At 44.1% G+C, this 23,073-nt stretch overlaps 1 protein-coding gene across 11 annotated transcripts in view; it reads right to left on the bottom strand.

The window, feature by feature from the left end:
- Positions 1–23,073, bottom strand: part of KMT2C (lysine methyltransferase 2C) — a 1,516,687-nt gene that overhangs the window by 1,015,049 nt on the left and 478,565 nt on the right. For all 11 annotated transcript variants that reach the window (XM_069211124.1, XM_069211114.1, XM_069211120.1 and 8 more), the window contains 2 exons: positions 17,379–17,498; positions 12,286–12,402 (listed from right to left, as the gene is read on the bottom strand). In XM_069211124.1, coding sequence (XP_069067225.1) covers positions 12,286–12,402; positions 17,379–17,498 — 237 coding nt within the window. The remainder of the gene's footprint in view (positions 1–12,285; positions 12,403–17,378; positions 17,499–23,073) is intronic.

The following is a 23,073-nucleotide window of genomic DNA, read 5'->3' on the forward strand; positions in this document are numbered from 1 at the left end:
AACTTCTTGTCTAGCAAGTATGTTGAATACCTGATCACTCTGGTGTTCTGTTCTACTGTGAAACAGTTTCTCCTTTCTGCACCACAGGTCATCATTTCCATTTTACCATGTAACATTTTGTTGTGCTTGGCACTCTATCTTCTCTAGAAATGTTCACAGAACTTTTTGGAAGAGCCAAATGTTTAAACTCTATGGCTTCAGGAGCCTAACCGCTAGACTTGTGATGGCAGGCTCTATGTGATAACCCTTGCCCTCATGCATGGAGAAGAGGTCCTTTGTGGCTAGGAATTCTATTAAATGCCCCCGTACGATCTTCATTAGATTTGAAAACCATGTTTGTCTTTTCCACTGCAGAGATATCAGGATTACAGTCATGCGTGACACTTTGTACTTGCTTATAACGAGTGGCAGTAGAGGGATTGAAAGAAAAACATAGGCAAAGTTTGTTGAACAGTCTTATCTTAGGGCATTCCCCATGGATCGGTAATGTGGGTGCCTGGGCAGAAAGCTTTGGCATTTTGTCTTTTTTGGAGCTGAGCCTAGATCTATCGCTTGTGTACCCCCACTCCTGGAGAACCTGCTGTTTTAGTTCCCATTCTTTAAGGGCAGTTGCTTGTCTGCTTAATCTGCCTGTTTCTGTATTTTCTACACTCTGTAGGTGTATTGTTATAGAAGTTACCTGTTTATATATAGCCCATCTCCAGATGTTTTGAACTATCTTTGACAGTGCATAAGGTCTTGCCCCTCCTTGTTTGTTGAGGTAAAAACAATGATGGTGTTGTCTGTTTGGATCTGTACCATCCTTCCCTTTATCTGTGTTTGGGAGGCCTTTCAGGCTAGGAAAACTGTTTCTAGTTCTAATGTACAAGGTACTTACCTTCGCTAATGATACATCTGGTAGAGACATATTCTAGTTGCAGATTCCTTACCACAGAATTTTCCTCCAGGCGTCAGACTGGATACGGAGTTTGTTTTCTTCCAGCAATACCCTTGCGCTTAGGTAGGTGGCGTCAGTCAACTCTGCAGTCGTTGGCCTCGTAGTTGCCGTGATGATGTCAGAAATAGTACATTGACGCCGCCTTAGCGCAGTGACGTCAGTTTCTTATTGCGACTTTACACGCAAAATCGCAGAGCCGTGAAGAAAACTGAAATTGGTGCACCTGAGCTAAGGCCCTGAATGGGGAAGCCCTGACATTAGAAATCAGTTCACAAGCAGGAGGAGGGGTGGCTCAGTAAGGAATATGCAACTAGAATATGTCCATCCCAGATATATCGTTACCTAAGGTAAGTAATTTGTCCATCTGATAGAGACTTCTAGTTGCAGATTACTTACCTTAGAATAGATACCCAAGCAATGCCATCCTCAAAGGTAGGCTGCAAACCAAGATCATACTAGAAAGTCCTGTGGGACCAACCGACCAAAGTAGCCGTCCCTACATACCCGACTGTCCAGGCAGTAATGTCAGGTAAACGTATGCAGGGATGCACACATTGCTCCCTGGCAGATATCCAAGATAGGAACTCCATGTGCTAATGCTGTGGAAGCAGCAGTTGCTCTGGTAGAATAAGCACGTGTGCAAGCCCTCTGGCCGGGGGTTGCTTCTAGGCCAAAGAGTAGCACATTTTCATGCAAAGAAGTACCCATAGTGAGATGGTACGTTTCTGCACTGCCTTCCCTTTCTTTGCACCTACATATCCAACAGAGTTGATTGTCCACCCGGAAATCTTTAGTACGACTGAGATAGAACGCCAACGCTCTTTTTGGAACCGGGAGTGGGGTCTCCTCTTCATGAGAAGGATGTGGAGGTGCGTACATAGTAGGCAAAGCGATGGACTGGCCCACATGAAAAAGCGTAATGACTTTGGGAAGGAAGGAAGCCTTAGTGCGCTATACCACTTTGTCAGGGTGCACAGACAAAAATGGGGGCTTCAAAGATAGTGCCTGAAGCTCACTCACTCTGCGAGCAGAAGTTAGGGCACCCAGAAAAACGGTTTTGAAAGTAAGGAGGCTTAAGGGACAATTGTGCATTGGCTCAAAGGGAAGCCGTCAACTGCTGTTGCTCATTCGCCAAGCATGAAGGTGGAGATTGGACAGGTTCGGGTGGAGAACCGTCCCCTGCTGGTGCAACAGAAGATGCTCCCAAAGGGGCAGTCTGAGATGAGGATCGGTGGCCATGCTCAATAGGTCTGGATGCCATACCCTCCGTGCCCCGTGCCCAGCCACTAAGATGACTTGGGCCTGCTCATTCCTGATCTTGAGAACTCTGGGCAGAAGTGGTGTAGGCAGAAAGGAGGCCAGAGTTCCACTCGAGACTAAAAGCATCTCCAAGCGAGTGCTGCCTTGGAAACTCCAACGTGCAAAACAGCTGACATTGAGCATTCTCTGTGGAGGCAAACAGATCGACCGAAGGCTCTCCCCACTGCTGAAAGAGACCTTGCGCCACCTCCGGATGGAGACGCCATTCGTGATCAGCTATGCATTGACAGCTGAGTTTGTCTGCTGTGGCCTTCAGAGAGCCTACCAGATGTTGAACCACCAAGGTGATGTCCTGATGTGTCAGAAATGTACAGAGGCGTAGCGCCTCCTGAAAAATGGTCCAGGACCCTACTCTGCCCTGTTTGTTGCAGTACTACATCGCGGTAGTGTTGTCCTTGAATACTTGCACTACTTTCCCTTTGAGAGATGGAAGAAATGCTTTCAACGCAAGCCAGATTGCCCAGAGCTCCAGAAGATTGATATGTAGCCCAGACACCGCCGGAGACGAGAGGCCTCTGATCTTCACCTCTCCCATGTGGTCACCCCACCCCAGATGTGGCGCGCCTGTCACTATGGATACATCGGTTTGGGGAAGGGAAAGGGATCTGCCATTGAACCAATGCAGGTTTGAAAGCCACCACTGCAAGTCTTTCGCAGTCCCCTCCGAGATCAGGATCATGTCCTAGAGATTTCCCTGATGCTGCTTGAACCTCAAGTCCCACTGCACAGATCACATATGCAATCTGGCATGTGTCATTAGCAGGATGAGGAGGCCATGAGGCCCAGCAGCCTCAGAGACAGTTCCAAGACAGAGGCAGAAAGATCAGAATCATAGCCTCAATACCCTGGACACTCTTTTCGGGAGGAAAGGCCCGAAAATGCACTGTGTACAGAACAGCTCTGATGAAAGGGAGCGCGTCAGAGTGAATCAGGTGTGACTTCTGCAAGTTTATAGTGAACACCAGCTTATGCAGGAGGCCAGCCGTAGTCTGAAGGTGGTAGAAGACTTTCTGGGAGAGTCCACTTTCAACAGCCAGTCGTCGAGGTAGGGGAAAACTGAAACCCCCAACCTGCGCAGATGAGCTGCAACCACCGTCATCACTTTCGTGAACATCCGAGGGGCACTGGTAAGGTTGCAGGGGAAAACGGTAAATTGAAGTGCTCATAACCTACCACAGATCTTAGGTAACATCTGTGGGCAGGAAGGATGTGAATATGGAAATATGCGTCCTTTAAGTCCAACGTTACCATCCAGTCTTCTGGGTCCAAGGCAGACAGGACCTGAACCAGGGTGAACATTTTGAATTTCTCCTCCTTGAGAAAGAGATTGAGGTCCCAAAGGTCGAGGATAGGACGTAAGCTCTTGTCCTTTTTGGGCACCAGAAAGTAGCGGGAATAACAACCACAACCTACTTCTGGCACAGGGACTCTCTCTAAGGCTCCCTTGGCCAAGAGAGCCACAACTTCCTGGCGGAGAAGTTCCAAATGATCTTCTGGTAGATGGATGGCTGATGGAGGAATGGTTGGTGGGGCAGATTTGAAGGGGAGGGAGCAGTCCCTTCGAATGATCTGCAAAACCCACCTCTCCGTAGTGATGGCGAATCTTGCTGCCAATTGGACCAGAGTGAGGGGATGGACTAGGGGGGTTTAGCGGCTGCAGCACGTGCAGACTGAGCAGACCTCTGCTTCCCTGTCCCATGAAGTATTCTGCGTCCCCGGCCACACAGCGGCTGAACAGCATGGGTTGCACAGTGGCTGGGTTAGGGACACAGCAGGGAGCCCCTTCAGTGGCCATGAAGAGGAGCAAAAGGCGGACTGTTGGGGACGAGGGGCAGTGAAAAGGCCAAGGGACTGAGCCGTAGCCCTAGAGTCCTTGAACCTCTCCAAAGGAGAGCCCGCCTTGCCTCTAAAGAGACAGGAGCTTTCAAAGGGCATGTCCATAAGAGTCTGTTGGACATCCCATGAAAAACCAGATGTACGCAACCAGGTGTGGCGCCTCAAGGCCACCGTAATCGCAACTGATCTACCTTGAGTCAGTTGTGTGCAGCCCACATCTGATAGTGAACTTTGCCACGTCTCTCCCAACAGTGACAATATGGGAGACAATAGCATGAGCCTCCTCTGGTATCTGCGGGGGAAATTGCGCAATGGCATCCCACAGAGTGGGTATAGCGACTCAAAAGGCATGCAGTGTTCACTGACCGCAGCGCGAGACTGGAGGAAAAAAACATCTTCTTCCCAAATTGTCCCAGCCTTTTTGATTCCCTATCCGAGGGTGCAGAAGGGAATGCGCCAGAGGATGAAGATGGCTGGATGCCAAGACTCTCAGGCGTGGGGTGTTGGAACAGGACTTTAGGGTTGTTTGGGGCAGGCCGATGGTGGCGTGTGATAGTCCTGTTCACAGGAGCCCCTGTGTTGGGTCTGGACCAAGTACCCAAAAGGACATCAGTGAGGGATTCATTGAACGGAAGAAGAGGCTCAGATGTGGAAGCCCCTGGTTGAAGCACCTCCGTCAGGAGATTAGACCTAACCTGAACAGTAGGCAGCTCAATGCAGAGGACCTCAGCCGACCTACTGACCACCATGGAATAAGTTGCTCCCTCCGCCTTAGCCATGGTAGGAGGATACAGCATGCCAGCGTCTGGAGAGGTTTCCAGACCACTGGCTTCGCCCAACTCCTGTGCCCAGTCCAAGTTAGGGTCATCCTGGTATTCATAAGGGTCCAGGGACCCCTCCAATTCGTACCCCAAAAAGAAAAGCTCTGAATCCAACCTTGTGTGAATAGGCCCATCGAAGAAGGAGGCGGCGGCGGCTGACGCCGGTCCGACTCCGGGTTGTCAGGGATGAGGATCGGGTCGATGTTGATGGTGGGCACCACCTACGTTGTAAACGTCAACAATCGAACAGGCGCCGGGAAGGTCTCAATGGTACGACCAGCGTAGATCCGAGAGCAGATCTGGAGGGGACCTCGGTGGCCAGAGCCAGCACTGCCGTCACAGAACCCAAAGGGCCCCGGACCGAACTCCTTGGGCCCAAAGGCACTGTATCCGGGTCAGTCTCCCCAAAAATGAGGCACATTGCCTCATAAAACTCCTTTAACTGGGCAGAGGTCTTCCCAGCTCCCAGAAACTTGGGGAAGCGCGGAGTGGACCCAGAAGCAGGCTCCGAAGTCAGAGGCCTTGAGTGTCGACACTCCTCCGGCATCCTATCAGCCATGCGACAGGGTGAAGTCGAAGGATGATGGGATCTCTGACTTCTTACCTTGACCCAAAGACTTCAAAGAAGAAGAATGGTGGAGGCTCCGTGACCGGTCTCGAGACCTTCCCCTCGAGTGAGACCGGGACCTACGTGGAGTCGAGCGCCAGGGCACCATAAGCTTGCAGGACTGCTCCCTCAAGGCCTTCAGGTGCATGGCCTAGCACTCGGAACATGACTTCAGGTCGTGATCGCGCTCCAGGCACCACAAAAAGACCTGATGCGCGTCCGTCACCGACATCATGCAGTGACAGTCCTCGCACGGTTTGAAGCCGGTCTTCGGGGACATCCTTTGACGCACCTAAAAAACCCACCAAAAAGTCAACAAAAGAGTCGAAGTCGGTCAAAAAGCGACCAAGAGTAGCTCTCTCCTTAGCGGGTGGCGTGGGAAAAAAAAAGAACTGAGGTCACTGCGCTGAAGCAGCGTCTATGTACTACTCCTGACATCATCACGGTGACTATGACGCTCACGGAGTCGACCTACGCCACGTACCAATGCGCAAGGATATTGCTTGAAGAAAAAATCTCCAGATCCAGTCTGACGTCAGGGGGAAAATTCTAAGGTAAGGAATCTGCAACTAGAAGTCTCTATTAGATATGTTTATGTGCTGAACTGCTCACCCTGTTTTATAGTTTCCGGATGTTGAGGTGTCCCTTTTGTCCCCCCCCATCTCTGGTAAGGGTCACCATTAGAGTTGATTGCAGAAAGGCTCTATTACTGTTTTGTTGCTCAAGTTCCAGCTGTCATTTCCACCTCTACTTTCTGTGTTACAACCACTAGATCTTTCTAACTCCCCATTTCTTATTACCACTGATTTTGGAGATTTTCTTGTATTAGTCTCATATGTAATCAGCGGTATGCACAAGGCCATTATTTTGTTAATTGTGAGCTAGGTCTGTTAACCCTATGGCCCTCATCTTTGTGGGAAAAGCCCTTACCCTCACTTTGTCCAGCCTTGCTCCTAGAAAGGTATTTTCCCTCTCTGGCTGTGGTGAGGATTTCTCTAAATTTAATGACAACTCTGGCTTGCGGAGAAAGTGCATATCTTTCTTGATATTTTCAGGCACTGCGTAAACAAGCTTGGTTTTACAAGTCAGTAATCTAGGTACAGAAATATGTGTATTCCACTGCCTTCTCATGCATGCTGCTATGGCAGCCAAGCATTTTCTAAATCTGTGACAAAGGTGAGTACCTTGAATGGATAATATACCTGGTGCACGACAGAGTAGGCATCTATTGTGTTTGTTGCTCAAGAGTACATGCAGTTTCCACAGCAGAGAGATGACTGCCTATAGCACTGTCATTTTGAACCTTTGAGTTTTTATGAGCTAGTCCTGAAGCAAAGAACCAGATACCAGAGACTTGTATAGTTTTGGGACTAGGAAGAACACAGAGTGGATTCCACAGCTGATTTTTGTAGATGGGTACCTTTTCCATTGCTTGTTTTGCAGGAGTTCCTCTACTTGTTGCTGTAGATGCAACCGTTCTTTTGTATGTGACTTTTCTTGAGTATTATACTTGGGGATATCTTTAAGAGTTTTATGTAGTAACCATGTTGGATGATGTGGAGTATCCATTTGTCTGAGGTGATGTCTATCCATTTCTGGAATAACACCCCTATTTCTGCACTCCTGTGATATTATGTGATGCTGCTTTCCCAGACTTTCTAACAGAAGCCACTCTCTTTTGGAACTGTATGGGGAGGTGTTTCATAAGCTCCCTGATTTCTTCCCATTGTTGGTATCCGTAGTAGTTCCATAGGTCATTTACATTTGCGCTGCCACTCTTCTTTTGACTTTCCGTCCCACCATCTCTACTATGTTGCTTCCCTTCTCAGGAGGTGGGTCCAGTTGATGTGGGGATGTTGGCTCATTTCCTGGCAGGAGCCACTTTTACAGAATCAGTCACTGTTTTAGCCCTGTTATACAAGGAGTCCTTTGACAAGTGCTTGTATTTTATTGCCACTCGTGTAGTGACTGGGTTGCAACCTGCCTGTTCTCTGAATTCCTCCCTTATCTAAAATACTAGGCAGAAGAGGAAGGTACTGGCTTTTGCTTTGTGAATGTAGAAGCGTCTCCAGCAGAAAACAGGCCTGCTCCATTTTTACTCCAGTGCACCACTTGGTAGTCAAAGTCTTTCTTGAAATTACCTCCATACCGCTGTCTTCTTCTGTAGATGTCCTCTCCACTACTTTTCCAACAGTTCTGCTTGATGTTCCTTTTAATAATCATACTCTTTGTTTGGCATCCATGGAGCTTCAGCTTTTGATTACAGACTCCATGGCGGGGAAAAAAAATCTGAAGGTGCGGACCAACCACATGGGCTTCCGGGACGCACAGCTGACGCCACGGGGGGACAACATACCAACAAAAGGGATTACAATACGTGCATTTTTTAATTTTTTTTTAAAGGGCTAACAAAAGCATTCCGAAGGTAACCACTAGATGGCAGAATAATGCACAGTATGTGAATCCAGAAAAAATTAATGCTGCAAAAGTAATATGACCTTAATGACTTTTTTTAAAACTCCCAAGCAATTACAGCGATGATTAGGAATCACTACGACGATGAGCTCTGCCACAGATAAGGGCATTTTGAGGATGGACATGGGGAATATTAAAGTCTATGGCCATGGAACAAATGAAGATCAGTAGCAGTAGTAGGGAAGTTAATATTGCTCAAAAAGCTTACCCATTCAGATCAGTTAATATGAGTTCTGAAAAGCATTCCAACCAACAGTTGAATGGTAAATTGGCTGAACTAAAAAGAAGTTGCCACCAACTTGAGCAAAGTTGGAGTAAATATTAAGTGCTAAGTACAAGATACAGCGCAGGTATGACTGGGGAATGCCAAAACCAAAAAGCCATTTAAAATGCCACAGAGTTATAAATAAAACCAAAAATGCCTACTTCATGAAAAAAATAAACTAGGCACCAAACAAACCTAGTGCGTCCTTTGCCATATTCTAGAAACTGAATAATATAGAATAATTGAAGAACACTGCTGTGCCTCTCAATAACAAAGCAACAAATTGATGGCATTCATCAACTCAAATCACAAAAACCAGAAAGACCATTAGGACCCTCCACTGTTATATTTCCTCATTTCTCCATTTGTCCACCACATGTGTAAAGAGTTTATCATAGCGTCACATCTTTAAAAGAGGAAGTGGTAATGACATTAGCATTAACAAAGCATCAAACTGGTATAGTCCCACCAGCCTGCATATAAGAGTTTATTACAACCCCATTTCGGTTAGACAAACATGAATAATGCATCCCTTTTACCACTTAAGAACACCATAATTGCTGATTTATTTAAAGACACATGCAAACACCCAATGATCCTAGCACTTTACGGGCTGATTACCAACCTTCAATATCCCAGTAAATCCTTAAACAAGGTGGACAAAAATAACAAAAAGAAAATGGGGAACAAAACTACCTTCTTTATGACCATCAATCAACATTCAAGCCCTCAAAAGGCTCATGAATTAGTTGAAGATTGGTTGAAGAGCAATAATTAGCATGAGACATACAACTGTACACACAATGCTCAGGGCTTACACACCAAAGCCCTATTGTTTGGGATCAAGGACAACACGTTATTAATGTTTATTTTGTCATTGGGTCAAGTAGGCCCAACCCACTGCAGCACAAACCCTTTTGGCTGCCAGTTTACAGTACCACCTTATGGATCAGGGTAGGACATTGTCTGCCGTTAAGGTAACATTTGTGTTCAAATGATAATGCTGTTCTAACATGTATTTCAGATTCATTAATGCAAAGCCTTTATTATTAGGGTGAGCACCCTAAGGAAATGCTGCAAGCTCGTACTATTGACAGTGGTTTCAGTATAAAAACATGAATATCTACACATTTGCAAGGTTTAATAATATAAGGTTACATATAATGCTGGCAGAATGCTCTCTAACTAGATGCAAATATTTGCAGAAGCAAGTAAGATTGATGACTCTTTGCTTTCAAAATAAATGAATCGGTGGGAGTGCGGGGATCAGGATTGGGGGGGGGGGGGCGACGACAGGATGGGAGGGAGGGGGCTACTGTGAACTTTTATATACCATTTCTTTGAAGCGTCATTAAGTAAAATAAATTGATGCATGCTAATATTTCCAAAACATATACAGGATGGAAAATCATTGTAACCAGTTTCAACAAAATAATGGGAAAATGCACACCAACAACCATTGCAAAAGCCATTTTTGTTTGTCAATATGTGTCGTTTTGACATGGGTTTAGTAAAAACATTGTGGTATCTGCCAGGCCCTCACCATTATCTCAAACTATGACAAAAAGCTCAAATCTATTTATCTCTCAAAAAGCACTCATGGCCACAGTAGTTCATGGCACTGAACAAAACGACTGTGTGCAGATATGCTCTTTTTGAAAGGGTAGAATGCGGTTACTCACAGCTTTCAATAGAAAGAGAATTTTAAAAAACTATGGAGGTTATTACAACTTTGGAGGAGGTGTTAATCCGTCCCAAAAGTGACGGTAAAGTGACGGATATACCACCAGCCGTATTACGAGTCCATTATATCCTATGGAACTCTTAATACGGCTGGTGGTATATCCGTCACATTTGGGACGGATTAACACCTCCTCCAAAGTTGTAATAACCCCCTATATGTGTTCAAAACAGAAGGTCTTGGTTAACACCTGAAATAATTAGGGACCAATTCTTAAGGAAAGCCACAATAGTGCACCCATGGTGTATGTCCTTGCATTAGTGCAGATTTACAGCTTTCATGAATTCACAATAATTTACAAAAGTAGGCCAGGAAATCTTACTCGTAGAAAATATTTGTGAACTGCATTTTAACTTGAACAAATATGCATGTGTAGATTTGCTCAGGTGAAAATTTGTTGAGCGTTTACAAGTTCATTTTCCTTCCAACCACTGTTCTCCCCAATCCTGCAAGAGGTTTTACCTCTGCCCTTGTCAAAAGTACATTTTCAATCTTTCTCCATATAGGAAAAGATTAAAGAAGAGCTGGTGAACACCCCCAAAACATTCAAGTTAATAGGTTTGCACAAACTCAAAAGGGCATTTCAGCCCTGGAACTATTGATTACCACTACCTTCAGCCCCAATATAAAGATCTGTGGAATGTGGCAAAACTAGGGAACTGCCAGAATTCAAACCCTACTATAGTGTGAGCCCTGACTTAATCAGAGGCTATTATCAGAGCTCTTCTATAATAAGATTGCTGCCATAAATTATTGCCACACTACATGGCACCAAAAGACCCAGTGGACTTTTATGTTTCTTACAGAACAAGTAGATTTAAGAAGTAACCTGTCCCACAGACAAATATATATATTCAATTACATTTCACACCCCTGAATGCTACTTAAGACTTATGGTTCACAGGGAGAGCACAAGATAGGAAAGATCTGTACTCCTTAACCATAATCAGACTTGAACTGGGTATGCAACAACATCGGCTCAAAATGCGTCCTATGGTATGCTACAAATTTCACCAGCAGCCTGGGTAATACACCTTTGCTGCCTTGGCCATGCTCTAGGCCAACACAAGGTTCAGTAACAAATGTTTGCAGTCGACACCCAAAGACACATATGACTGCTGTAAAGCTTGGACAAATGGATTAAGGGCATACATTGTTTACCACTAATCACCTCTATGGGAGCAGAAAGCCCACAAGACCCAGAAATCTTTTTCTCTTTTCCAATAAAGGCCCAAACAGAGGGAACCATGCAAAAGACACCATTTTGTACTACTCTGCTTATCTGGTTTTCAGAAATGTCCGGGTTTGATTGGTTTCCCTCAGTGTCAACCGCACCCAGTCCCATATACTGCAGCTACCCACATCACCAGAAGGGATCCAACTGAGAGGCATACTCGATGTTTCCTTGATGCCTTTTGTGGCCTTTACAGTTTAGCACAAAAGGCCCAGCCACCTAAGTAGGGTACCATTTTTTATTGGGGATAAATGTGTCAACACAAAATAGTAAACAAGTGTCAACTGATTTTTTCTACATTTCGTGGCTCCAGAATGTAAGCCAATGTGCAAGAAAGAACACATTAGCCAACTGTCCTTTGACTCACAAACCCAAATAAAACACTATTCCTAAATTTGTGCATTGTGGGCAAATTTTAAAAATGGAAAGCTATTTTTCTTATCCTTTTTTCATTCATTAGATTTTACTGTATGAATTCATGTGAATTTGTGCATGGTTGGATCCCATTGAAAAATGAAAGAATCAGACAGACATAACAGCATTTTACTTTTGTAAACAATGCATTAGAGCTGAAAATGGCAGATAAAAATTTCACGTATCTCAGGTTATCCTACTTTCAATTAGGTTTTGATTTCAACAATTAGTTTATTTGGGAAAACCAGAAGCGATCTACACAAATGACCCCTTGCCTAATTCCAAATTTGGTCTAGATACCTTTTGTGAAAAAGATTACGAAGACTTAAACCTGAACTGTCCCATACATCATATAAGGGTTCAGCCTTATGGGAGTTGGCCTCAGCACTTTAGAGGTTAATCACAGTCATTTCACCAACACAGAATTAGAGTTATAGAGAGTCCCTTGTTTGAAAATCAGAGGCCAGAGAAATAACAGGGTTTACAAGTTTTGGGGGATCAGCCGATGTGGAAACAACAATTCCTGACTGTTTTATCTTATTTGTTATTAACGATTAATATTGTTCTCAACATTATTAATACATAATCACCAACAAGCCAAAGCAGTTACATAAATGAAAATAAATAATTCTTACCCCTGGAAAAAGAAAAGCACCCATTCCATTTTTCAACTTTGACCGCCCTCTTCCACCTCGACCTGAAAGTGCTGAACCACGTGGTCTTCTCTTTCCTGGGAACCCAGAACCACGACCCTGCATAATGTAAAGCATTATTTCAATTATTCTAAATGTTTTGTGGACTGATACTTAAAAATACTTAAGGTAAAACTGGCCAAGCCCCAAAGTGTCAGAGAGCTGAACAGTGTGGATAAAGTATACTGAAAGTAGTAGATTCAATGTACAGGGTTAAATTCCCACTAAAAGGTGGTATAAATACTTGGAAGAAAAGATAGCATAACAGATCCATCAATAAAGAAGGGAAAGAGGGCAGTAATAGTCAATGTATAGAGTGATAACCTGAAATGCATAGGGAGGGGAATAAACAGCAGCATGATACAAGCTCTTTGTTGAAAATTGGGCTCCAGTATCACTCAGAGGAGGGGAATGGTTAATGGTCTACCACTCATCAAGGGGTAGAATTCCAGACATCCCTGTCAACACAGCATAAAGTATTAAAGAGAGACAGGCTGAGAGACAACTTGAGGAAAGGCAGGATTGAGTTGTTCTTAAGAAAAGGAAGAAAAGGCACTAAAGTTTGGATACAGGGATTTATGTCAATAAAGGCACAAAAAGGAATAATTCAGTGCTACAAAGGAACACAGATCAGAGGGCAGATTATCTTGTATACCCCACTTAAGTTTTTAATAATTATGTGGCTTCTTAAGGGGGATAGGAACCGGGGTAATGTGTTTAAAGAAATGTGTGGCAGAGGCATTAATGGAAGTAAGAAGAACCTTAAATATATTCTAGAAAGGACTCTTGCTGGGAATGCAGACAAAGCACTGGGAAGATGGGTTATGATGCCATTCACTTCAGCGGTTTGAGGGGATATTCAAAATTTTTGGTTATGATGCCAATACAGATTTGAAGGTGCAATTGATCATCACAAACCCAAGTAGTGCTACTGATGTTGGCAGGAACAATTCCCAATAACACTGGGGAGATCACTCAGGATAGGATAGGAAAGTTGAATGAACAACTTGCATGTATACTATTAAGTGTAGAGACACAATAAGCTTTAATGGCAAAATAAGTAATGCATTTTATTTTGAGTTGGAAAGGATTTCTTTTAGACATAACTGGCATTTCATAAAGCATAACTTGCCAGCAGCACTAATCCCAAAATACTTCTCTTTAAATAAAGGCAACAACTATATCCAGAAGATAAGAATTGACACAACATGATTCACTGCTTGCCCTCTTCTCCCTGGTCAAGGCTTGTGATTTACATAAGGACAGTCATAGAAAGGAACACATGGAACAGGAAACATAAGACTCCAACCTCTGCTCAACAAGTATGCTTTTCTTTTTTTCCCTCCATAGTAAAACCTACATAGATCTTAATCAGAGTATGCATACCCATTTAAATACATTTCTAAAGGGTTTTTAACAGATACTACTGTGTAGAGATCTGTCTGGAGTTTTCTGTACTCTTTTGCAAATGGAGGATGGCGTGTCAGGTCAGCTGAACCATCCTTCTTTTGTTTGGATGGAGCCAAGATTGATTTACAGATAGTTAGCTCTTCTCTTCAGTGTTACAGTGAGCAAAAAGAAAATATGCCACAGTGTACCACTGATAAGCAAAACCTATCACTATGCATCCACAGACGTCTTGTTAACTGACCCACTAAGAACCCAGTAGAATGACCGCTTACAGCCAATGACTAACTGACACAGGGACTGCTAAGCAAGCTATATGTACTTTACTACAGAAAGTACTGCCCCAGAGAGAACACAACCACTTGAAACATTAGAATTGTTGTTCCAAACATACAAGTTAGTTACCTTCGGTAACCAAATATCTGGTAGAGACATATTCTAGTTGCAGATTCCTTACTTTAGAATTTCCCCCAGGCGTCAGACTAGATCCGGAGATTTTTTCTTCGAGCAATACCTTGCGCGTCGGTAGGTGGCATTGGTTGACTCCGCAGGCGTCGTGGTCGCCGTGATGACGTCGGGGGAAGTACATAGACACCACCCTCGCGCAGTGACATCAGTTTCTTTTAACGACTTTACACGCCAGAGCGCAGATACGCTACGAACACTGATATTGGTGCACCAGAGCTGAGGACCTGAAAGGGGGAATCCCTGTCCCTAGAAATCAGTTGGCAAGCGGGGAGGATGGGTGGGCGGTAAAGGAATCTGCAACTAGAATATGTCTCTACCAGATATTTCGTTACCAAAGGTAAGTAACTTGTACATCTGATAGAGACTTCTAGTTGCAGATTCCTTAACTTAGAATAGATACCCAAGCAATGCCATCCTCGGTGGTGGTCTGCGAACTAAGATCATACTAGAAAGTCCTGCAGGACCGAACAACCAAAGTAGCCGTCCCGACGGACCTCACTGTCCAGGCAGTAATGCTTAGCAAACGTGTGCAGAGATGCCCACGTAGCCGCCTGACAGATATCCAGGACTGGAACTCCACTAACGCAGTGGATGCAGCAGTGGCCCTGGTAGAATGCGCCTGCAAGCCGTCAGGAGGTTGCTTTTTCGCCAAAGCGTAGCACATTTTGATGCAAAGAAGCACCCATCCAGAGACGGTACGTTTCTGCACCGCCTTCCTTTTCTTCGCACCCACATAGCCAACAAAGAGTTGATCGTCCACCCAGAAGTCTTTAGTACGATTGAGATAGAACGCCAACGCTCTTTTTGGGTCCAGGCGGTGGAGTCTCTCGCCCTCATGGGAAGGATGTGGGGGCAAAGTGATGGACTGGCCTACATGAAATAGTGTAACCACCTTAGGAAGGAATGAAGCCCTAGTGCGTAACACCACTTTGTCGGGGTGTACGGACAAGTATGGAGGCTTTGAAGAAAGGGCCTGAAGCTCACTCACCCTGCGAGCAGAGGTGATGGGGATGGCGATGAGAAAGACAGTTTTGAATGTGAGGAGCCGTAAGGACAATTATGCATAGGCTCAAAGTGAGTACACATCAAGAAAGTAAGCACAAGATTAAGATCCCACTGAGGCATGATGAAGGGAGTGGGAGGAGCCTCTTTAAGAACCTACTCACAAAAGGAGATTTAAAGAGTGAGGGCTGATCAGGAAGCCTAAGAAAGGCGGAAATGGCAGACAGATACCCCTTAAAGGTGCCCAATGTAGAGCCCTGCTGGGCTAAGGAAAGAATGAATAGAAGAACCTCTGAAAGAGGGGCAGAAAGGGGGTTCAACAAATTTGTTGGTGCACCATGCCACAAATGTATTCCAATGACAGGCGTATACAGTTTTAGTTGGAGGACGCCTGGCTGCCAAGATAACATTGCAGACTTCGGGTGGAAGGGCAAATGCCGTCAACTGTTGCCGCTCAATCTCCACGCATGAAGGCGGAGGTGGGACAGGTTCGGGTGGAGGACTGTCCCCTGCTGCTGCAACAGAAGATCCACCCGAAGAGGCAGTCTGAGTGGAGGATCGATGGACATGCTCAATAGCTCTGGATACCACACTCTTCGAGCCCAGTCCGGAGCCACCAAGATAACTTGGGCCCCGTCGCTCTTGATTTTCTTGAGAACTCTGGGCAGAAGAGGGATAGGCGGGAAGGCGTAAAGGAGGCCAGAGTTCCACTCGAGACGAAAAGCGTCTCCGAGCAAGTGGCGCCTTGGAAACTCCAACGCGCAAAATAGCTGACATTGCGCGTTCTCTGCGGAGGCGAACAGATCTAACCAAGGCTCTCCCCACTTGAGAAAGAGATCTTGTGCCACCTCCGGATGGAGACGCCATTCGTGATAGACAGTGCGTCGGCGGCTGAGTTCGTCTGCTCTGGCGTTGAGAGCCCGCCAGATGTTGAACCATCAGGTTAATGCCCTGATGTTCAAGCCATGTCCAGAGGCGTAGTGCCTCCTGACATAGGGTCCAGGACCCTACCCGCCTTGTTTGTTGGAGTACCACATGGCGGTAGTGTTGTCCGTGTACACTTGCACCACTTTCCCTTTGAGAGAGGGAAGGAATGCTTTCAACACAAGTCTGATCGCTCGGAGCTCCAGCATATTTATGTGGAGTCCCAACTCCGCCGGAGACCAGAGGCCTCTGATCTCCACCCCTCCCATGTGGCTGCCCCAACCCAGAAGCAACGCATCTGTCACTATAGAGAGATCTGGTTGGGGAAGGGAGAGGGATCTGCCATTGACCCAATTGGGATTCGAAAGACGATGAGGGTCCGTCACAGACATCATGCGGTGGCAGTCCTCGCACTGCTTGAACCCGGTCTTCGGGGTCATCCGTGACGCACCAAAGGTCGCACCAAAAAATATCGACAACGGTCGAATTCGGCCCAAAAAAAGAAGCCGAGGGTAGCTCTCTCTCGGATCAGGGCGTGGCGCAGAAAGAAAAGAACTGACGTCACTGCGCGAGGGAGGGTCTATGTACTACTCCCAACATCATCACGGCGACCACAACGCCTACGGAGTCGACCGACGCCACCTACCGACGCACAAGGATATTGCTAGAAGAAAAAAATCTCCAGATCCAGTCTGACGCCTGGAGGAAACTCTAAGGTAAGGAATCTGCAACTAGAAGTCTCTATCAGATACCAGTATTCAAATTAGAGATGTAAATATTACCAAATGTGGCTACGAAATGTACACAAGTCCATCATACATGTGTATGTACTGTACTCAAAATCAGTTGTCAACAGTCACATGCAACGGACTGCAACATATTTATAAAAATTTCACAGCAGTGAGAAAAAATTATCCTTGTCCAAGTAACAGATCCTAGTTTATTTATGTCATTTAAATATGTAATCCATTTGGAATAATGGGTGGCTAAACAAAGGTTCAAGAATAAGAGATTGTGTTTCCTATATTATTTATAAATCACTAGTCAAGCATCAGAGAATGTTTTCCTCTGTTTGAACATTTGAACTACACTACAGGTGAAAGAGCTAACATTGTGCCTAAAACAAGTTTAACAACAGTGTAGGTTCTTACAATTCCATCAAACTTCTAACTTAACAGAAATTCTAAACAAATGAGGGAAGCACTGTATAAGTGAAAATAAATGCATGTATTTACCACTTTGATGCTCCAAATGGCATTGCTGAGAAGCTGTCTGGTTTTAAATAAGTCCCGACCCTCTAACCCATCTGGGGACCAGGAAGGTGGGCTCACAGTATTATTGATACTCCAAGTGCCCTAAGATACGGCGGGTGAGAAAATATATGTATAAAACACAGCAACATAAAATTAAAGCGAGCAAATTAAGAGCCAAGTAGCAGGCAGACATCTAGGACACAATGGCAAATGTTATCCATGCTTATGATATAGTACAAATATTCTTACTTAACTAAAATGGGAGAATTTTGAAAAAAACAAATGAAGAGAGATTCCTTTCTATACTCAGTGGCATAACCTCCTGAATAACAGGAGTAAAAAAACTGAAATTTAGGCGTACGCAAAAATGTTAAAACATCAAAATTTCACATTTGTTCCCCAATTTCCTGTAGTTTTTGCCAACAGCAGACTCATTCATGTAGGAAATGCGCCACCCAGACAATTTCTGCTTAAACAAGTCTCCTGTTGAGGAATCTCAAATTACTTTTTTTCCGAACTTATTATGCCCAGTTATTGAAAAGTAAAAGGATGCAGAATATACCAGGCCATTACATTTCTTGATAAGAGACAATTAAGTCGTTTCCATGCAAATTACCTAAAACAATTACACAATGTTCTACACTACAACAATTATTTTAATGGATCCGAGTGTAATTCTTGGAAAAGAATGAAAATGGCACGCATCTTCTATCTACATCAGTTAATCAATAAAAGAATGAAGCTCTATTCTGTATAGCTCATGTGAAAGCTAATTAAAACTATTAGGAGTGTGAAGGGGTATGAACCACAGTGTGCGTTGAAACAATGGTGTCCATATTATGAAAAACAAACCTACAAAATAGTCAAAATAATGTCCAATGATTTAATTCACTAAAGAAGAGGGAGCATGGATAACATTGAGAGAATGAGGCGGCTGGTATTATAGGCAAAGCAGGACAGTGCAACATAAAAAAAATAGCGCCTTTTTGTGAAAGTATATTTGCGCTAAACTTTAAAACACCTCTGCCATATGAAGGTTAATGAGAGTAACACTTTGGAATTGAATACAATGTGAACGGTTGCCACACACTTTGCAGCTAACCAATATAGAAGCAAAGCACAAATTACTATGGGTTTGCCAGTATAAAACTGTAATATTTTGCCCCTCATACAACCAAAACTGTTTTTTTAAGAATAATTTGATTTATAAGTAACTTTCGGGACATAGGAAGACAAAAAAAGTGTTCTATTTATTATATAAATAAATAATTATTTTCTACAGTAAAGTAAAATTCATCCTTAAAGACAAAACATTCTAATTACACGTGGAAATATTTTTCCAAAATGTCATCTGTGTACACACCGAACAATTTTAATGAAGAGAGCAAACAAACAATCTGACTATTCTTAAGCAGTACACTAGATGCAAAACATTAAACAAATATATGAATGAAAAATAAAAGTGTGGGTAGTTAACAAAAAAAACATACAGACTTCACTTCCTAAGAACTATATTCATTTGAGTATAATTTCAAGCACAAAGAAAATATACACTACTAAAATGCTTCAAAGAAAAGGTTATACAACGAAGCCAGGCTCATAAATATTAAGCTTACAAAAACATTTTGTTTGGTCTCAAATGGTTACATTAACTATTTTAGTAGCATTTCCAAAATAAAATGTATTTAACAATAAATACTACAAATAAAACTTATCTTTGGATTATAGAAAAAATATAAAATTTTGCAGTAATTCTATGTTTTTCAAATATTTTCAGCATTTTCCAAATGAAAGCAACATTTCATGCATGTTATACAAGAAATGCACAAAATGGAACGAGAAAAAAATCTCTTCATACGTCTGAATCCAACATGCATTTAGCTGCTTGCCAGCCAAATACTTTCCAAATAATTAATAATGAAAATATGTACATAAGTATGGGTAATTTCAGTCATCAATCTTAATCCCTTGTTCCTTTGAAGTGACATTCATATTCTGCCACTGAAGCATACAATTATTGGGCGGACACCCTCATCTACTGGCTAAGTGTGAATAGTGGCATCGCCACAAAACATTCTAGAAAGGTGCTAGTTTTTAACTAGTTTGTGCATGTAAAGATGCGGGGTGATCTGTCAAGTGGGGGCCAAGAAATAAGGGGTGTTCCTAAACACAAAATACCTGTGCATTTTCCATACACTAAGATGGGCTACAGCTGAACGGAATTACACCAAATTTGGGAAGAAGCTAGATCTTGGCCTGCGGATTGTGCTTTTTCTGATATGGTGAAAATCCGTTCAGCAGTTTTTGAGAAATTAAGGTTAAAAAAATAATTGTATATCTGGACAGCTGATGTTCAGATATGCTCTGATTGATCAATTTAAAGGGGTGCTAATCAATCGTGATTTGTTTGTGACAACGTGAACAATGTGTTTTGGCAACCATTACAAGACTTAGAGACTTAGGGTCAGATGTACCAAAGGATTTTACCCATTCTGTGTCTATGGAAAAAAGCTTTCGCACATATGGCCCTTAGTCCCTGTGTCCTGAAAATGAATTAAAAAAAATATGTAAAGGGGCAGGGTGTGCATTCTCAGACCCCAAAGGGCATGTGGTGGGAGGGGTATGTTTGGGGAGGAGGGGGTTGGGGAAGGCCCCCCACATACACCTCCCCTTTTCTGGCTGGCTGCAGCATGGACAACATGCTGTGGCAGCACTTAAAGGACTCTGGTACATGGTCCTTACTGAAATATAAATTGTAGTTAACGGCTGTTTTTGAGGGTTACAAAAAGGAGCAAGTATAAAGGGAGATAGCAGATTTTAGTTACAATTTGTTGGTAATACCATCCTAATTTTAGGAACTGTGATGTGTTCTAAGGTCGTTTTACCCTGTGGAAAAAATCTGATACTCTGCTAGGATTCCATGAATCATATTCGAGAGAAAACTGTTTTCTCGTATAATTTTCTCAGTTTGTGGAAGGTACTCAAGAAGCTAAAATAAAAGCACATTTCTGTAAATTCTCACTATCTTCTTCAGCCGACTGAGGGTAAAGTCTGACATTCCCAGTAAAACATACTTACAAAAGGAGTCAGTTGATTCCCCTTTGTTTTCTGCAGCCTCCCAGAAAGTTCTGAAAAACTAAAGCGCTAACAGTCTTACTTATGACAAAAGTGTGGCAGTCCTAAAGCCATTTAGGTTGAATTAAAGTGGTAAAATACAAAACATTTCATTTAGAAAGGAACAACATTGTGGTTCATTTTGCCTTTAAAATATTGGTTAGTGCTGAAGAAAGCAAAATTAGGACACATTTTAAATTAGTTCTCAAATATCTTCCTCATCTATTCAATAAAAAAGAAAATGACATGTAGACTGAAACATGAATTTGAAAAATGCACTTTCAGCACCAGCAGCAGACTACCAGTTAATTCTAAGCAGGACCAAAGGTTTCAGATTATGGTTCTCTTTCTTTATCTACTGAAAGACAGCAGTCAATGAAAACAATACACAGAAAATACTACATTTCCTGTGTGTTCTTCAGCCTATCCTCCATCCGATTTCACCAATCAGGACCCCTGAGTCCACATATAATGCCACGAAACCTCAGTCCTTCCTCTTTCTTTGCTGCTGACACAGCATCAGATAATTGATCTTCCTTTTATTGCTAACTTGCATTGTGCCCATTGGGCAATCCTTACTGTGCCCTGCTTTAGCATTCATTCACGTAGGGCTTCTGCCCTAATGGTTTTGGCTGGGGTCATCCCGCTATCTGTTACGGCTAGTGGGGACCTGTGACCAGGGTGCTGCCCAACTGCAGAGGACCCAGACCTCTTTCAATTTCGGGTCCCACGCATGCATGTTGTGGACATGATTGAGTTATTTCCTTCGCATGCTTGGCTTTTCATTGCCCTGCAGTGATAGCATAGCAAAGGTGCTCCTCTGCCGCCACCCCGAACAGGACTGCATAAGCGTATCAGGGCTCTCCCCTAGAGATTAGGTGCCTCCCTTTGCTCTGATTTTGGTGGCCCAGGTGGTATTATTGCATTTTTGCACCAGCTGGGGCTGTCCGCCCCTTCTTTTCTCTGTATACCATCACTGTGGAGCTCCTATGAGGCTATGTTTCGGGTGCTCTGCACCATCATGGCACACTATTCTCAGGAGGAGGACCCCTTTGGGGAATTTTTGGAAGTCCGCACACAGCAACACATGGAGGAGAGAACTGTTGAGGCTCCGGATGTCCATGTGCAGGACTGTTAAGAAGGTCTTGCTTAGGGCCCTCTGTTCCTTCACTCGTGCTGTACTCAATTATGGCAGGAGGGAATTTGGCACGAGCTCGGGGAATCAGCCCCCTGACCAGAGGTTACATCAGTTGAGCTTGACCAACCTTGCCCTGAGGACTTAGGGTGACTAACACAGCTCTAGTGGACCACAGATCAGGTGTGTCTGCTGGGCACGGCCCTTCGGGGCTTGCACAGGGTCTAGCCAATCCTCTGAGGACTCTGGTTCCCAGACCTTTGATTCAGACCACTCCCAAGTGGCACCGGGACCCTCATCCAAGTGCAAGTGCCATAATATCAGCTACCCCTTAGATGCACCCCAGAGCAAAAATCGGAAGTTCAATCCCGATGAGATTATACATCCATGTTCAACAGAATGGGTTTCCTGCCCCAAAGAGGCAGAATATGCGCAAGATCAATTGCACAAAGGGGTCAAAAGGGAAGTGTGCAATACCCTGCCTTCTGAGTGCCCGCACTCTCCCTCCCAGGCAAAATGGCGGGCACTCCAGACCTCGATCCCATTAAGACAACATTCTTGAAAACACATGCAAAAGACCTGAACAAAGTAATCAATCATGCCTGGTGCAGCTGCCAGGAAACACTCCTGAACATACTGGGTCAACTCACGAAAATTATTGATTCAAATTCCACTGTCAAGCCTGATGTACTGTTAGAATGGCCGGCGGGGGGGGGGGGGGGGGGGGGGTCAGTCTCTTCGGCAATGCTAACTGCACATTTCCACTGAAAGGTGCAGGTCCCCCTTGATCTGCCCCAAAATTGGCTGATTTGGCTCTGTGAGCCGGGCCGTAGGCAAATGATCTAATCTTCGGGGATACATTTGTTAAAGACCTTGGCAAATATGTGGCCACCTTTTCAACTTTGGACAAAGCCCAGTCACATATAAAAAAAAAAAAAAAAGGTGTTTAACAGTGGCCTTTTTCTAGGGTTGAGCGCTTTAGAGGCTGTGCGTCAGGCTGAGTTGTGCCAGGACGCGGTGCCTCACAGACCTCCCACCGAGTTTACTATCTGCACAGAGGAAGAGGAACAGCCGCCTATTCTGGCTCCAACAACTTCTAACCCTTCCCATCCTAATTGGGGGCAAGGGTCATTACTACAGGAACAACCATCATCGGATTCCTCTTACTCGGGTACGGTTAATTCCTTGTTCAGATGTTATATTGGGGGGCAGGGCAGAATAAAGTAATTCCTCCACAAGTGGAAGCAGATTAATCAGGACGCTTGGGTCCTCAAGACTGTGCAGGGGCTCTGGCTTCAAATCTTTTTGACGCTTTTTCAGGAGCTTAATCCCGCTCCTTTTTTTTCCCCCAACCTGACAGTCTCTTCATGGAAGCAGAAGTTCTGGAGTTCTTCTGCAAGGAACTATTAGTTTGCACTATACCACACC

This window comes from Pleurodeles waltl, chromosome 10 (assembly GCF_031143425.1).
Source record: "Pleurodeles waltl isolate 20211129_DDA chromosome 10, aPleWal1.hap1.20221129, whole genome shotgun sequence".
Taxonomy (NCBI): domain Eukaryota; kingdom Metazoa; phylum Chordata; class Amphibia; order Caudata; family Salamandridae; genus Pleurodeles; species Pleurodeles waltl.